Raw genomic sequence first — 16,725 nt, 5'->3', positions numbered from 1 at the left:
CGTTTACATGATGAGAATCCCTTAAAAGGCCATTTTCAGTCTGTTTTTGATACATTTTCTTCTCGAACCTTCTGCTTAATACCGGTTTACCCATAGTGCACCTCGTCGCTTCCTTTCTTCTTGGTTGTCTGTCGATTCTCAAAATGTCGATGTTAGATGGTCCGTTAAATGTGCTCGGCCAGAGGACAACTGGCGAATCAGTTCGCACTCAAAATGGTAAGTTATGGGGTTCTTTTACTTGGTGGTGCACCGGCGCTTCATGTGTTTTTATGCTTCACGAACTGTCGATGAAAGAAGTGATTTCATTTACTGCGTGCACCACACGTGGCTAATGCTAATGTGAGCTAACTTTTATGTCAACTTTAAGTCTCAGCTCTGTCTCTAGTTTAATATTCCTCAAAGCACATACAAGCCTACTCTTTTATAAACAGTGTGCACTTTACTTGGACCTGGCTAGTTGTGTCCTAATCCCATTTCAGTACTTTCCACTCTCATCCTATGAATGGACGGCTATGCTAATGGGATAGAAAAATACTGTCATGGTCTGAAGGTGTGGCTCTGAGCTAACTGTGAACCCCACTCAATAATTTGACAGAATATGCCAATGATGGAATAGTATTGCAAGTTAAGTCAGACGTGTTAAAGGGTGTACCAGCTCTTTAAATGTAAAATGAAATGTTATGAAGTGCTAGTAGCAGCTTCCCTCCTTGTCTTTGCAGTCATGGCCGCATCATCCATCGCCAACATCGTTAAGAGCTCACTGGGACCAGTTGGCCTCGACAAGATGTTGGTGGACGACATCGGGGTCTGTATCTCATTCAACACTATTTATATAACTGTACTTGCCATTGCAGGGTAAACACAGGTGTAATCAGTAACATGAACTGTGGCCCTGGTCTTATGCATGCTGGCTCACTGGACTGACTGCGACACACTAACTAGAATGGGACCATAATGAATTGTATCAATTGCACCTGTGTTGATCCTGCTGGGACATGTCAACAGCACTGCTCAAAGCTCCATTACTTCAGCCTTTATACCGGAATTGCAAATAATGTGGCCCGAGTTGCTCATCTTTTCCATGTTATTGTATGACAGGATGTGACCATCACCAACGATGGAGCAACCATCCTGAAGCTGCTGGAAGTGGAGCACCCAGCTGCTAAGGTCTTGTGTGAACTGGCTGAACTGCAGGACAAGGAGGTTGGAGATGGGACCACATCTGTGGTGAGTAGGGTTAACGGTTGCTCTGATTCGGGGTAGAGTGTTACAAGCTCTCTATACTCTCACAGGAGGAATGAACTGTGCTTGGTAAACACATTTCTTGGTACTGACTTCAGTTTGTTGAAAAAAAGTGAACTGTAATATCCTGTTATAGTACCATGCAGCTGCCTTTTATTACGGGTGTGTGGCTATGCTAACGGGAGAGAGAAACTGTCCTTCAGTGTCTGAAGGGGTTGAGCAGCCTCATTTCTGCCACCCCTAATGAAACGATGGCACAATGTGAAACTGATACCTTTTTATCGTAACATTGTATTGGTGTTGTAAGAAAGTATTCTCAAGTTGAATATGATGCAAGTGTCTGTTTGTAGTTACATTTGTACCGTAACATTATTTTAGGTAATTCTTGCCGCAGAATTGCTCAAGAGTGCAGATGAGCTGGTGAAGCAGAAGATTCACCCCACATCAGTCATCAGTGGATATCGTCTGGCTTGCAAGTAATATGAACTGTCTTTTTTAATCAACATTGATTATTGCTGGGGGCTTCAGATTTGTCCATTTTGTGACATGCAAACTTGCCATTTCATCTTCCAGGGAAGCAGTTCGCTACATTAATGAGAATCTCACTATCGGAACAGATGATCTTGGCAGAGAGTGCTTGATCAATGCAGCCAAGACCTCCATGTCCTCCAAAATCATTGGAATGTATCCTTTTTTTCTCCATAGTGCATAACTTGTATCGTTTAGTATGTAGGCAGTGAGTAAAACATTTTTCTGAGGAAAGCCCGTATCTGCCTTAACCCTTACCCGTCAGTGATTCAGACTTCTTTGCTAACATGGTGGTGGATGCTACCCTCGCAGTGAAGTTTGTGGACTGCAAGGGGGTGGCCAAATATCCCATCAACTCTGTCAATGTGCTGAAAGCGCATGGCCGCAGCCAGAAAGAGAGCTACTTGGTCAACGGCTATGCACTGAACTGCACAGTTGGAGCACAAGGTTAGTTGTTAGTATGCTGGTTGCTGAAATTCTAAAATAACAAATGAGGGTTTACCTTACAGCATTGGGTGATGCCACATGCATTACCATCGCAGCTGATAAAACAAAAACTGATCTAAATTTGCTGCTATGTCTCATCTGATGGCTTAAGCAGTGATACGCGTAGTAGATGGTACACTGGATTTGAAAGGAGTCTAGACTCGGTAGTTTCTAAACTGGGTCACAACTTTTCTAATAAAATAATATCCTAAAGTAAAATGTGTTTTTATAGTATTTTATATTTTGTCCTCATGCTGTCATATTTTAAGGTATAGGTTATTACTCTGGATAGTTCCCCATGTTAAACATGTTGTCGTTTTTTGTTTACAAAGGCATGGTAAAGCGTCTCCTCAATGCCAAAATTGCTTGCCTGGACTTCAGCCTGCAGAAGACCAAGATGAAGATGGGAGTCCAAGTCCTTATCAACGACCCAGAGAAGCTTGACCAGATCAGACAAAGGTGCTTACTATCTTTCTTCCCATTGCACTGTCCCAAACGCATACTTAAGAATAATCCTATTTAAATGGGCTGTGAACCTGAATAAATAATTCACAGTGATACAAGTGGGATGCAATATGCTGCCCTAACATACGGCAGCAGTTTCTCCCTGAGCTGTTGTATCAGTATTGTGGGCTGAACAATTTGGTATTATCTTTATATATTGTATCTAAATATAACTGGTGAAACTGAATCGAACATTGGATTTGGTTGCTCCAGGGAATCTGATATAACCAAGGAGAGGATCCAAAAGATTTTGGCAGCAGGAGCCACGGTTATCCTGACCACCGGTGGCATTGATGACATGTGTCTCAAGTACTTTATGGATGTAGGAGCCATGGCAGTGAGAAGGGTTCTCAAGAAGGACCTCAAACGCATTGCCAAGGCAACAGGAGGTAGGATGGCAGTACACTGACGTTTAAGCTGATTTGCTTTTGTGTTGCCGGTCTTAACATCTGTGTAGATGTTTTAATGTCTTGTTCAAGCCTCTTTATGTGCAATGGTTTGAACTATTAAATATCATGGTGACATTGGTTTGTTCTTTCTCAGCCACCGTCTGTCCTTCTTTGACCAATCTGGAGGGAGAGGAGACATTTGAGGCCACTATGCTTGGCCAGGCAGAAGAGGTTGTGCAAGAACGCATCTGTGACGATGAGCTCATTCTTGTCAAAAAGTAGGAACTCCAACTATATTTTTATACCTCATGTTAACTATAAAGTAGTCTCTTTTAGGAGTGGTATCAGAATGATATCATTCAATTGTACCTCAAGTTCTGGTAACAGGAGTTGTGATAAACCTTGACAATGATAATAATCTGTATATGTAGACATCCCTCATTTCTGTCTGCAGATAAAGTCTGCCACATTTTAACTGTACTGGTTCGGTTTTCTCCTAACTTTGAATCTGCCTAGCACCAAGGCACGCACATCAGCATCCATCATTTTGCGTGGGGCCAATGACTTCATGTGTGACGAGATGGAGCGCTCGCTGCATGATGCTCTCTGCGTGGTCAAGAGGGTGCTGGAGTCAAAGTCTGTAGTACCTGGAGGTGGCGCTGTGGAGGCAGCTCTTTCAATCTACCTTGAGAATTATGCTACCAGCATGGTGAGCATATCCTATGAAAACATTGCATGCAACTAGTTGGTATCTGGGTTTGGTTGGATTTCTTTTAAATAAATAAAATGTTATGGTGGGTTTTGTTGCCCTGTTTCCCCCCCAATGCTGATATGTTACTTTAACATTTATGTTTCTTCAGGGTTCCCGAGAACAGCTGGCTATTGCAGAGTTTGCTCGGTCTCTCCTCATCATCCCCAAGACGCTGGCTGTAAATGCAGCTCAGGACTCTACTGATCTGGTGGCCAAGCTCCGGGCTTTCCACAATGAGGCTCAGGTTAATCCTGAACGCAAGAATCTCAAGTGGTAAGTCTTCCCTTCTGCACCAGTTCTGAAACTGGAATATTTTGTTTCCTTTTAGTGAATTGTCCATCTGCTCTGGCATTATTTAAGGCTGAGTCGATGCTCACTTTTTTTGTTTGTCCTAATATATTCAAATGGGACTCTTTGGTTTGTGGACTGTTGGTTGGACAAAACATGCATTTAAAGAAGTCTCTTTGGGCTCTGAAAGTTTACCCGGACCTTTTTCTATTTTTGCACATTGGGGAACAACTTTTCAACAAATAAGTTGTTAGTTGCAACTCCAACATGAATCTGCTTTTGCCCATTTTAAACAAACAAAACATGCCACATACTGAAGAACATAGCTAATATGCAAGAGCTTGGATGTGTTTGCTAAAACAAATATATTAAAGATGGTGAATTTTTATTTTGTTAAGTTTTCTCAGCTGCTTGGTTAACTGAGTTATGTAGAACATTCAGTATTTGACTTACTCTTTGCCTTGTAGGATTGGTCTGGACCTGGTCAACGGCAAGCCCCGAGACAACCGTCAGGCTGGCGTGTACGAGCCCACCATGGTGAAGACCAAGAGCCTCAAATTTGCCACTGAGGCTGCCATCACTATCCTTCGTATCGACGACCTCATCAAACTGTACCCTGAGCCTAAGGATGGCGGCGCTAGTTACCAGGATGCAGTGCGGTCTGGATCTCTGGACGGTTAAAAAGCTCAGATTGGTCCTTATATGTTCACCTGTATTTGTACAAAAGGAGCTCTTCATGGCTGTCGCTCTAGTGTAGGCCGTGCACTTTGCCTGTTTACTTCCCACTCCCTTGCTTCCAGACTAACTGTAAGTGATTTGTTTTTTTTGGACACTTAATAAAGCTCCACTGGTTGTAGATGGCTGTTTTGTTAATTCAGACTAGCTTAGGTTATTGTGCCAGCTTTGATAAATGAGTTTCAAAGTCGTGACTATGGCTTATAATTCTTTATTTATATGAAGGCTAGCATAACATGAGTTCAAAGCTGCTGTCTGCTTCATAAGATAAAGTGGAATGTTGAGCAATTTATATCAGAGCATTTGAAACATTTATCAAATATATTCATCACAAGTAAAATGATCTACAGAGAAGGTAGCATGTCTTCCAAAGCCTTATGAAGCCTTGCATTTGCAATTGTTACTTTCAACTGAAAGCGGGTACTTTTAAGGATGAGTTCATTGACTGCCAAAAATTACAAAGTACAGTATGGTGTGTTTACTTAGAACATATTAAAGCTATTAGTATTCACTAGATTTACATTATTTAAACAACGTGCATGCTACACCACTAACCTGAGGAAGGGTTCATTTAATTTAAATTCACAGTGAGAATGGCCAGCTACTGTTAAATAAGATCCAACAATTACAAGTCTTATCACGTGTGCCTCTTGCCCAGTGATTGAAGAACCCTGTCCTGCAATGTAAACATCAAACAATGTGAGTTCAGTATCCCTTAAACATTGAAGATGTGATCGACTGCAATTTATTACGCAGCATTAGGTTTTTATCTTAGTCCCTCTCCACGCACATGGCGATGCCCATCCCTCCTCCAATGCAGAGGGAAGCCACGCCCTTATGGCCGCCGGTCCTCTGAAGTGCGTGCAACAAGGTCACCAGCACTCTGCAGCCGGACATACCGATGGGATGGCCCAGCGCAATGGCCCCACCACTCACATTCACCTGAGGACAGACAGCACAAGGTCGTAATGCTGGTCGATGTCTGGAGTGAAATGTACACAGTTCAGGCTTTCAATGGACACTGGATGAAACGTCAAATGTAATATCTCAAAACGTTACCTTGTCTAAATTCAGGCCAAGCTCCTTAACCACAACAATAGACTGGGCGGAAAACGCTTCATTGAGCTCAAATAAGTCTACTTGGTCCAGCTGCCAGCCTGCCTTTTCAACCTATCAGAGGAGGACAAGAATGACAATAGAGAAGACATTTTCTCAATTGTTACATGTTGGGGTCTTTTGGGGATTTCTCACCGCCTTCCTGATGGCTGGTATTGGTCCAGTTCCCATGATGGACGGGTCAAGGCCAGCTTGAGCCCAAGTTACGATTCTGGCCATGGGTTTGAGGCCACGTCTCACAGCCTCCGATTGGCTCATGAGGAGAGTTACTGCTGCGCCATCATTAATACCTACGATACAAAACATGCACTAAAAGTTACAGCAGTGGCAGACATCTGTTTGGATAATGAGATTAGCCTCGTGATATCGTATCAACATGTCCAAAAATAAATAAAGAGGACCAACTGTCGAACCTGAGGAGTTGCCGGGGGTGACGGTGCCGCTGCTGTCCTTAATGAAGCAGGGTCTGAGTTTGGACATGCTATTCATGTCGCTGCCGTGGCGAGGAAATTCATCCACCTTCACCTCCACGGGACCTGAAGAGGACACACTGTCGTTACAGACAAACAAGACAATTTCTCAATAATACAATTGGTACCTCACCTTTTCTGGATGACACCATGACGGGGACAATCTCTTGATCGAAATGTCCTGCTTTCTGCGCAGCCTCCGTTTTGTTCTGGGACTGGACAGCAAACTGGTCCTGCTCCTCCCGACTGACTTCCCACTGCTTCGCCACATTCTCAGCTGGTGACAATATTGCCAGATTTATCATGACTGTAAATGCTCATTAAGACGCGTGCCAATCAGGTGTTCTGTGTGTTACCCCTCGCCATGCACACCTGTGATGCCCATGTGGTAGCCGTGGAAGGCGTCTGACAGGCCGTCGGCCACAATGGAGTCCTGCAGGGAGGCGTCGCCCATCCTCACTCCGACTCTCATTGGCAGCGTGTGAGGAGCCTGAGGTGCAACCAGGAAACAAACAGTGAAGACGTCTCATCATCGAGGAAATATAAGAAGTCTTCCCTTGCATGCTGGAAAACATTTTAGTTTTTTTATCCTACATTCTCTTCGTACAAGTGTTCCAAGTTGTATTCACAACATTTTCCTGACTGCACAAAATCCCTCGTTTCAACTAGATTAATGCCATTAGTAGAAATAAATGCCCCTATAATTGCCATATTAGGCTATAAAATGTCAAGAGTAAAATCGAGTATCGAATATCAAGTTTAGAAGAGTCAGTAGTCCTATTATGTCAGTCGTCGTATTTAGAGAGTGTTTGGACAAAAAACGAGATGCTAAAATGTCAAAGAATATACTGTATGTGCAGTTTTGCATCAAGTTTGTCTTCATTCAGTATTTTATTTTATTTAATGTCGGTATAATATTTACACTTAACTCTCTTTAACTCTTAACTCTTTTTTTGTGAGACAATCAATGACACCTGGACCAACCAGAATTTAGTTTGTTCCTTTGTTCCAATTGACACATGCTCCTCAATAAGACATACGTTCTTGCATACGCACTCATAACTAAAGCATTTACATCTATGAGTGGGTATATTTTTTAAGTATCGGTTACAATACTATATTCATTTGTAGACAGAGTTTGGTACTGATACTGAAAAGATTATATCTCTTAATTTATGAAATATCCTGTTTTCTGCAAACCCATTTTTCCATTTACTACAAGACCCACAGTTCTCAAATATGAAATGTTGTACACCTAGGCAGAGCGTGTAAAGAAAATAAGTCTGTTTTTCTCATATAATCAGATACTATGTTATAAATGAATCGATTTATTTATAAGAGTGTTTTAAAGAAGATAACCACACGCTCCATTATCCATGGGATCTGAATGCAATATGCTATTCCTCTCCGACGCTCCTTGTGCCATAACCTACCCGGCTCATACTCTCCATGCCGCCTGCCACCACCACAGCGGACTCTCCCGTCTGGATGGACTGAGCTCCCAGACACACAGCCTTCAGCCCAGAGCCACACACCATCTGGCAGCTCCAAGCCGGGACAGGGTAGGGGATACCTGCTCCGACACTGGCCTGCCGCGCCGGGTTCTGCCCCTGACCTTACGCGCACAAAAGGGAAGAAATGCGTTGGAGTCGGGGAAATAGAAAACGGGACCTCTGTCACACCTTAATTCACACTTTGAGCTTTCACCTGCTGTTAGGACATGTCCCATGATAACCTCAGAGACCTCCTCTGGCTTCACCCCAGCCCGCTTTAGAACGTCCTTGATCACCACCGAACAAAGCTCAGGCAGAGGTACAGTGGACAGAGCACCGTTCAAGGACCCTGGGTAAAAATGGAATGAACGATGTAGTAGCATGAGCACATGATCAGGGACATAGTGGAGCTCCACCCACGGGGACACCATTAATCTAACACTTTACAGTGAGAGGAAACTTCTAAGTATATCTGCTGGAGCTGAAATGTAATCCAACACAAGACCATTTCTTTTGCCAGTGTCTGACAGCAATAACCAATGGTTGTTTACCTTATCAGCCAATGGAGTGAGGAGGCTGAAGGAGTCAGAGAAAGAGAAAAAGTGGCAGCAGCAAGGAACAGGACATGCAAGAGTGCACATTATGCATCTATTCCTCCACTTTCCTAATGCTTGGTTAATACTTAATGAAAAACATATTCAATTATTTATTAAATGCTGAATGCTCTAATCTTCCCGACTGACTAATTTATTATTGACATTTCAACACTACACTCTACCTAGTATTCATTAATGATCAGGGTGTGTTGACTAAAAGTAAATTGTGTCATCTCTGGCTCTCTTTAGATCGACAGCTCAGTGGATCCCAGTGGATCCCCGTGGCTTTAAGGAAGTGCACGTCATTCCAACAGGGCAGGTGAAGTGATCACAACAGTGGTGGAGGTTATCGATGTTGGTTTTATGGTTGTATGGTTCTGACACATCTTGGGGAGGAAACACGCCCAACTGGCTCTGATACTAGACGTGTTGTTGGTAACCAATGGTGGGACGCTCGTGCTCCGTGGCACTATGAACAGCCAGCCAATCACTGGCCACAGGACACATGGGCGAACCAATCACCGCTCTGCAAGACTCTACGCAATTAAACTTCAAGCACTTAGCCAAATTAAACAAGACCCCAGTTAATACATATTTGAAAGCCGCTCACGTGGAAGTACAGACAAAGAAACATGATGGCTACATTCATAATTAATACAGTTCACGCGACCGCCGCCACAAAAAAACAACAACAATGTAGCAACAGCAGAGGGGCAAGTCGGCAAAGTGTTTGAACTCAACGTGTCTGCACTCAGTGGGACGGGAAGTCGTACCTATCGGTGTCCGTGCAGCAGAGACGACGACAACCGGCTCGAGGTTCATTTTGACTGGCGGCTGGTGGAAGTGGGAGCGCGTGCTGCGAGTTGTGCTGGTTTGTCTGGTCCTCACTGACTGCGCTGCCTGTCCTGTTAGACATGCACCCAGTAGGATATGTGTAACTGGTGAGCGGATGCTCCACAGTGCCCCCGTGGGTGTGGGAGGAGAATGATCCAATTCATCACAATGCCCATTTTCCATTTACATTATTTGTCATATCATGCTTACTAAGTATTCACCATCCCACATTGGTCAGGGCAACGCACTTCATGTTGCTTTGATTCATCTACAGTTCTAATGTCTTCATCTGCATCCTGTTCTTTTCAACCTCTGGTGTGTCTGGACATTGCAATTACTTTAATTTAGTCTTATTCTATGTCACCCAAATTATGTTCAGCCGAGATGTGTAACATATTTAAAATTTAGAGCAAATGACACAAGCAGAACACCTTTTAATTTTATAAATCATCCTCTTACTTACTGAAGGGGCATCTTTTCAGACCCAGTAGGGTAATTATATGATTCATGCTCCAGATGAGCCAATGTTACATTTATATATTAGTATATTGAAGGTAGTAATAATAGGTTTCACTCTGTAGTATTAAAAATCTTTATTGGTATTTGGTCAGTACATGAAAAGGACTGAAGTCAGAATAATATGAACATCGCAAATAAACTACTCACAATGCAACACAGTCTTTTGAACAGAATTTTTTTGTCAATGAAAAATTAAAATTGCATTAAAAAAAAGAAAAGAAAACACAGGCCAACATCTAAAAAATGACCTTGAATATTGCAAAGCTACTGTAATTCAGTGATACTTACTGACTTTGACGATGAGTTACAACACCAGATGCCTGATTTCAGTGTCAAGAGCTCAAACGAGAACAGCATAGACATGCTCAAAGAAACAGCAGAATGAAATGTACTAGGTTTAAATCATACATCCACTCAATTCAAATCTAACATTAACCCATACCTGTTATATCCCTGTTTAGCAACACAAAGGTGACAGAGGCATGATAGGCATGGGGAGGAGGGTGAAAACAAAATGTCTCGGAGAGTAGCGCTGTGTTACCAACTATGCATTTGTTGCCTTGTTTGTATATTGTATATAAAAAAAAGAAAAAGACAGTACATGTTAAAGTACATTACAAAACCACACTGTCGCTTGTGCTGGAGTCCAGGCCGTTCTGATTGTGCCGTGACCCTGCAGTCCTGGTGCCCTTGGTCACCATGGCAGCCTTGTCCTCATGGGTGTCGGTGGTGGAGTCTGTGTCATTCGAGTGCTGAGTCAATGATGTCTCGCTGCCTGTCGGAGAGTCCACGCTCTCGTACCCTGCACTCAGCTGGCTCCCGAAACCCACAGGTCCTCCAACTCGCCCAGCAGCAGTCTGACTCCCTGACGCCTCCTCCGAGTGGTTGGACAGTTTGGTCTCGGTCTCACCGGGGCTGGAAACCACTGGGGACATGGGAAAGTCTTCCTCAGTGCTGCTGACCTCCCGGTACAGGCTGGGTGTGGTGGTCTCGCTTCTCTGGGAGGAGTTGCCATTGCTTGGTCCATTGGAGACCCTCCCGTAGTCTTTGCCCATTGGTTCAGAAGGTATGCTGGCCGGCTCAGGCTGGGCGGACGGTTCAGCGGACGAGCAGGAAGCAGTGGGTGAAGTCCTGCTGGGTCCTGCTCCGGTCAATGCCCCCTGAGTTTGAGTAAGCTGCTGACGGGAGTCCTTCAACTGCTGCTGCAGGACGAGGATGGTGCTCTGCATCCCCTCCACCTCCTCGTCTAGCTGGATGATAAAGTCATTCAACTCTGGGAGAGACAGATCAGGAACAGACAAAGAACAACGCTCAAAATCAAGTCAACAGTAGAATGTTAAAGGATGGACATATGACAAGCAGTAACATTTGTTAACGTAAAAATGGACGCATGTGGCTGCTGCTCATGTTCTCACCGTCTTGACTGCTCTTGAGCTCCTCACTGTACTTCTTCTGCAGGGCCAACTCAGCCTCCAGCTGGGCGATGCGTCCCTGGGACATCTGCCGACCCAACTCCTGGTTTTCTTGAATCAGCATTCGACACTTGGCCATCAGTTTCTTCCCCGTTTGGCTGTAAGGGAAACAAGTCTCACATCACGCAGTGAACCAGGAGACAAACACAACGGGTAAAGTGATGCCAACAATCGGTTCCAACTGAGAAAGGCCACTTGAAACTAACCTGCCAGGTTAGAGACAGGATTTTCATTATATTCCAATGCATTATATAATTACTGACAAACCTGTTCTGTACAATTAAATGTCAAAGTATATACAATCCAACATATTCTCTCTCTAACTGAATAAAAGACAAAAATATGATGTCTGAAATGTTTTTGCTCATTGTCGCTAAAAAATAAAAAAAACAAGCTACCCACATTTCTGTGGAACTGACGCGTCCATTCTTAAACTAACTAATTCACTAATTAATTCACCAGGTTGCATATTGAAGAAACGTAAGCACTTTAAAAAAAAAAACTTCTGTAGCAACCAAATTGTCACGCACCCGCTACATCAATGTGTGTGAACACAAAGCAGAATAACAAATGTAACAGTGTAATATTAGATTGACACGCTACAAGAAACCCTCAAATGTAAATTACAACCCTTAACTAGGAGTAGCAAAATAGGAAAAATTCACTACAGAACCAGGCACTGGTTTTGTGTAGTCACTTTAAAAACACACAGGAGCAAGTACTTCAGCAGTCAAATTAAATAGCATAAGGCGCTGCTTCCTCAACAGTCCAGCACACCTGTTAGATTGACATTAGCTGTATGTATATATAGCTGTGTGGCTATGCTTTACAAAAGCCTGACTCATGAAAGCCAAATTTGAGAACAAATGACAGCCATACATGTTATGTAAAACCATAACTAACTGCCATCTACTTAGACTATAGATGCCGTAGGAAGTCATCTGGCCAAAGGGAAAGGAAATAGTAACAGCAAGTAACTTAGCAACTGTACCCAATGGAAGTCATCAGTAGCCACAGCTCAGAAAACTGGTCAAAACCATTTGGTATTCTGATTTGTCATAATAATGCAACTATGGTAATTGGTTAACTGTATTTCTTCTCAATTGATTATTATAACAACTAATTTCCTTTGAAGACTGGGGAGACATGCTTTTAGCTCTCGAAAGGCTGTGTATACACTGCCAGCTCAAATCTCACATAAGTGTGAGAGACCAGAGTACAAATTTGTTTTTTTAAAGACAGGAAAACACATAACAGATTCCACGTGTTTCATTCTGAATACAGGGGCCAAAGATCTGTGCCACAGGTGAGAATAAAAGCTATAATGGGCTGTAAGCGTAAATGGCTGAGGGAAAGATTGTGAGGTCAATCACAAAAATATACAAAAATACAATAAATACATTCTCATCAACTCATAACATGACTCGTTAAAGACATTTGCATTCACAACTTGAAAACAGGACTCAGTGCACCTACAGCAGTGTGTTTCAGTTTGAATCTGAAAGATAAGCAAAGCTTAATTCATCATAAAAGGTGCAAATATGTACACAAGTGTAAACAATCAAAGCCAATCATGCGTCTTGGTTCACACACTGCAGTAAGTGTTTGTTTTGGAGAAACGAGATCAATCAAATGAAATGGCAATCAAAAGAAACAAGTCACAAAATAAAAACATGTAAATACACTCTACCGTGAGTGGGCCCATGTTCAAAGACACAGGCGACTGGACCCTCATCCCTGAACCACAGCCCTCTGTGGACCGAGGATCCGGCTCCGCTCACAGTCTTAACATCATTTCTAGTGGCTCTTCCCCCCCCTTGACAGTCTTACTTTTAATCCTAGAAGCTTTCCTCGTGTTACTGCAATGCATCTAGTCCAAAAAGTCTTTATGTTCCTCAGGCCGACTACAGGGTATGTGTGTGGTGTATTCCACAGTTAAATGTCTTTATAAACCAAGTTTGGGAATTGTCTGTAAAATGTTCAATTGCTTTTTTTAGGCTAGGGATGCTCCCTGCCTGACTCAACTTCCACCATAATCCCCCTATTAAATAAGTGAACTGTCTGGTTTGAGCTGAGGGGGCGGGGAGGGCATATCCGTGTCGGGAAGTGAGAGACCGCCTCTTCAGGAACAGTCCGGACTCCTTCAGGCCCTTGGACGGTGAGGGGATACGAGGGGAGAGAGCTGAAACACAAGCGTCACCTGACCATGCTGTCTTTTCCCTTTAGGTTATGTGATATGTAGCTGGCACAGTGCAAGAGTACAAAAACAGTTTTGTTTTGCAGTGACTGGCTTTCTGTAAAGTCTGAGCCTCGTGGTGAGTACAGCATTGTCAGCCTCCCCCCCCACCATAGTCCCTGCATGCCTGCAGTGAGAGTGAGGGTGGGGGGCATGAGGAAGTCTTGACTTTTTTTTGTGAGGGGGGGGTTATTTTGATTGTCTTTACCTATCAGGTGTAAATTTCCAGGCACTCAGTTCATTTTGGGCCTGCTCCAGTTTGTCTTTAGTCTGTTCTAGTTCAGCCTTCATTTTGAGGAAAAACAAGTTTATGGCTGGGTCCACCATGGATGACCGCAGTTGGGCTGCACTCGGCTGCTGGACTTGCTTGAGGTACTGGATCTGGGTCTACAGGATAAAACAAACAGGTGTTACTGACCAGTAAAGTGTAGTATACCACTTCGGATTACGCACTTTTCATTGTCATGAGTACCAGTCTTTTAGCTACATTAGCAATTTCCTCTAAGAAAGGTTATCAACAACTTTTTAACCCTGAGCCTGTGGAGAATAAATTGGGCCCCAAGACACTTTTGAAGATAAGAACTAAAGCAATTTAAGCATGTAGCTTCTTTAAACAGTTTGATCAACTTTGAGCAGACTTTAGATTCAGATAACGACAAGATAAAAAAATAAAATAATCATAGTCATTGCTATTAAGATTTCACCAAGGCCACTTCAAATGTTTATCAAAAGCTTTGGTTAGATATAAGTTGCTTTCACACCCAGCAAATCATGTTCAGTCAAGGAAGACCAGACAAGGTCAGAACAAACAACAACTCACCTGCCACAGTCACAGCTAAGATGACCTTGAATTTCTCAGAACTTTTGGGATTTATTTACTGAGGCCAAGGGTGTAACCCATATGCCTCAAAGCTAGAAAATTAACTTTCAACTAAATAGTTAAAAGGAAGTGACAATAAACCTTCCTCGACTCTGTGTGTGTGTGTGTGTGTTGGGTTCTCTTCAGCGGCCCTGTTGGAATGACATGCGCTCCCTTAAAGCCACTGGGTGATCCACTGAGCTGTCAATCTGATAAGAGCTAGAGATGCCCTGCTTGACACTATTTACCTTTAGCCTACGTCAATTAATAGATTAGTAAACTAAGTTTTTCATGAAAGGTTAAGTGGAGGAATAGATACATACTGTGCATTCTTGCATTTCCTGCTCCTTGGTGGCAAGCCGCATGACCAAGATGTTCTCCCTGCGTGCAGACTCCTGCTGCTGCTTGAGCTTTTCCTCAGACTCCTTCAGACCCGTCCCATCGTTGGCTAAGAGGGGAAGAAAAGAAAAATCAGGAGAAACATCCATTTCACAAAAAGCCAGATAAAGTGATATAGTGAGTACACTAGCTAGATAAATATTGCTGTTACAGTTCAGTAACAGCAGATGCACTTACAGCATAGCTCTGTATATTTTGCCTCCAGGACCTGGACATACGCTTCATGCTGTTTCCACCTGAGAGGAGCAGGACATGTGTAAACATTAGCAGCTCAACCTAAATAGATCCAAGCTTCCCCACAGAACAATTCAGCTGCAACTGTAGAGCTGTCATCTACCTCGCACACAGCTCCTCTCTGGTCAGGGTCTTCATGTCAGACTCACTGAGGCGAACCTGTAGCGAAGAAAAGGGAGAACTGGTTAAATAAAGAAATAATTAATTAAGCACACATGTTTGACACGTAGGGACTCGTGACACGTGAATAAACTAGAAGTGTCAATCACCTTCTTGGGTAGAGGCTCCTCGTTGGTCATCGTGAACTCTACAAGAAAGCACGAGAGGAAGAGGATAATTAAGCACAGCTTGGTGTCGTGTGTAGCAGCCGCTGCAACCTCCTGGGCAGTAACGCGCTAGCTGCCCACACGCAGTCAAATATTGACACTATTACGATAAGTTTGAAAACTTGAAAAATAATTCTGCGGTTTACCACCAAGAGATGCAGCTCGCGGTGTGCGGCAGCCGAGAAAACGGCATGGCCGACCAAATAAAAGTTAAGATTACCAGTCAATAAGAGCTGACGTGCCTACTGTTAGCTGGTGAGGCAGCAACGATGCCGAGGAACAGAAATAAGCGAACCAAGGTGAACTCTCAGGTGCTCATAACGTTTAGCATCTGCTGGCTAAATAAATATAGGCTATACAATTACAACGCAGGCCAACAATATTTTCTTTATGTTCAGCCTGGCAGCATGAAATTCTTGGCTCTGTTTTCGGCTCCTTGTTATCACAAAATGGCGGTGAAGGAAATGACTCCCTCCCTTGCGCTCCTTTTCCTGAAACTAGCGGGCTCTTAGCTGCAGATTTCGGGCCTTCGGTCATCAAAGCACATACCAGGCCGGTTTCCTTCGACGTTTCTGGAACCTCTCGGCTTCACGGATTCTTCACAAGTGGCAAAATTGAGACTATGTTAAAACTAGCTGTGGATTTATGTGTAGTTGGCTCGCTTCTGCGTAATCACCATCATCTTCGTCACTGACGGGAGAACAGTGGCCGAGCTGCTGCACTCGCGTTGCTGCAGAGTACAACCAGAGACTGCAAGAAAGAAACCAGACGTCTCACTCGGCCGCGATTTCCGGAATCTAAAACGTGACTGAAGTGGGGAAAGATGATCCTCGCTCAGTTCATCTGAACAATAATGTAACAATCACATGTTAATATTTCTTGAGAATACATTAATGGGATATGGTATGTATTGTAAGTTCAGGTTTGAGATGTATGGGATACAGTTTGGGGCTCTTCCTATATGCGTAGGAAAGCTGTGTACAAGAGAAGAGCTTAATCAATTACTAGATTAATTAAAAATACTTGTGTATTTCAAGAATCAATTAATTGATCATTGACAACAATTAAAGTTTCCCTTAGTCTACATTTATAATGTAATGTATTTAGATTTTAGACTGTTGGTTGGACGAAACAAGCAATCTAACGACATCACTGAGCTCTGGGAACATGTGAGTGATATTGTTAACACTTTTAAATGATATTTTATAAACCAAATTATTAATTAAGAAAAAAATATGCAGCTAAATC

The 16,725-nt window shown here is 43.1% G+C and overlaps 3 protein-coding genes and 1 non-coding gene across 4 annotated transcripts; 2 read left to right on the top strand and 2 right to left on the bottom strand.

Moving 5' to 3' along the window:
* The first annotated feature begins 31 nt into the window (after positions 1–31).
* On the top strand, positions 32–5,044 carry tcp1 (t-complex 1). Its single transcript, XM_034527452.1, has 12 exons — positions 32–216; positions 720–805; positions 1,099–1,227; positions 1,621–1,718; positions 1,816–1,926; positions 2,036–2,217; positions 2,589–2,715; positions 2,974–3,149; positions 3,304–3,427; positions 3,666–3,858; positions 4,010–4,173; positions 4,656–5,044. The coding sequence occupies exons 1-12, from the start codon at positions 144–146 to the stop codon at positions 4,867–4,869; spliced, it is 1,677 nt and encodes a 558-aa protein (XP_034383343.1). The 5' UTR covers positions 32–143; the 3' UTR covers positions 4,870–5,044.
* LOC117727909 lies at positions 467–606 on the top strand. The gene has a single exon (XR_004609070.1). It is a non-coding gene; the product is annotated as a small nucleolar RNA SNORA29 (small nucleolar RNA).
* Positions 5,045–5,118: 74 nt separating the features above from the next.
* Positions 5,119–9,524, bottom strand: acat2 (acetyl-CoA acetyltransferase 2). Its single transcript, XM_034527453.1, has 9 exons — positions 9,372–9,524; positions 8,217–8,351; positions 7,943–8,124; positions 6,882–6,999; positions 6,643–6,786; positions 6,453–6,575; positions 6,175–6,329; positions 5,983–6,093; positions 5,119–5,865 (listed from the first exon to the last, which is right to left on the bottom strand). Exons 1-9 carry the CDS (start codon positions 9,418–9,420, stop codon positions 5,695–5,697), a joined length of 1,188 nt encoding a protein of 395 aa, XP_034383344.1. The 5' UTR covers positions 9,421–9,524; the 3' UTR covers positions 5,119–5,694.
* A 486-nt stretch (positions 9,525–10,010) lies between these two features.
* On the bottom strand, positions 10,011–16,236 carry wtap (WT1 associated protein). The gene is made up of 8 exons (XM_034527543.1): positions 16,027–16,236; positions 15,421–15,458; positions 15,255–15,310; positions 15,095–15,153; positions 14,842–14,966; positions 13,868–14,046; positions 11,367–11,521; positions 10,011–11,224 (listed from the first exon to the last, which is right to left on the bottom strand). The coding sequence occupies exons 2-8, from the start codon at positions 15,448–15,450 to the stop codon at positions 10,566–10,568; spliced, it is 1,263 nt and encodes a 420-aa protein (XP_034383434.1). The 5' UTR covers positions 15,451–15,458; positions 16,027–16,236; the 3' UTR covers positions 10,011–10,565.
* Between the last annotated feature and the right edge of the window lie 489 nt (positions 16,237–16,725).

The sequence above is a fragment of the Cyclopterus lumpus genome, chromosome 24 (assembly GCF_009769545.1).
Source record: "Cyclopterus lumpus isolate fCycLum1 chromosome 24, fCycLum1.pri, whole genome shotgun sequence".
NCBI lineage: Eukaryota > Metazoa > Chordata > Actinopteri > Perciformes > Cyclopteridae > Cyclopterus > Cyclopterus lumpus.
The sequence above is the reverse complement of the archived record's forward strand: the minus strand, read 5'-3'. Positions and strand labels throughout refer to the sequence as shown.

What these genes read in the sequence shown, in the direction of transcription:
- acat2 (XM_034527453.1), bottom strand. Translation starts at nt 9,420, where the DNA reads ATGAACCTCGAGCCGGTTGTCGTCGTCTCTGCTGCACGGACACCGATA. An exon ending in GGGACATGTCCTAACAGCAG is followed by an intron (nt 8,125 to 8,216) that starts GTGAAAGCTCAA and finishes TGTGCGCGTAAG; the next exon opens with GTCAGGGGCAGAACCCGGCG. An exon ending in TACCAGCCATCAGGAAGGCG is followed by an intron (nt 6,094 to 6,174) that starts GTGAGAAATCCC and finishes CTCCTCTGATAG; the next exon opens with GTTGAAAAGGCAGGCTGGCA.
- tcp1 (XM_034527452.1), top strand. Translation starts at nt 144, where the DNA reads ATGTCGATGTTAGATGGTCCGTTAAATGTGCTCGGCCAGAGGACAACT. An exon ending in GGATATCGTCTGGCTTGCAA is followed by an intron (nt 1,719 to 1,815) that starts GTAATATGAACT and finishes TTCATCTTCCAG; the next exon opens with GGAAGCAGTTCGCTACATTA. An exon ending in GAACGCAAGAATCTCAAGTG is followed by an intron (nt 4,174 to 4,655) that starts GTAAGTCTTCCC and finishes TTTGCCTTGTAG; the next exon opens with GATTGGTCTGGACCTGGTCA.
- wtap (XM_034527543.1), bottom strand. Translation starts at nt 15,450, where the DNA reads ATGACCAACGAGGAGCCTCTACCCAAGAAG. An exon ending in AAAATATACAGAGCTATGCT is followed by an intron (nt 14,967 to 15,094) that starts GTAAGTGCATCT and finishes TTCCCCTCTTAG; the next exon opens with CCAACGATGGGACGGGTCTG. An exon ending in TGGAAATTTACACCTGATAG is followed by an intron (nt 11,522 to 13,867) that starts GTAAAGACAATC and finishes TTTCCCTTACAG; the next exon opens with CCAAACGGGGAAGAAACTGA.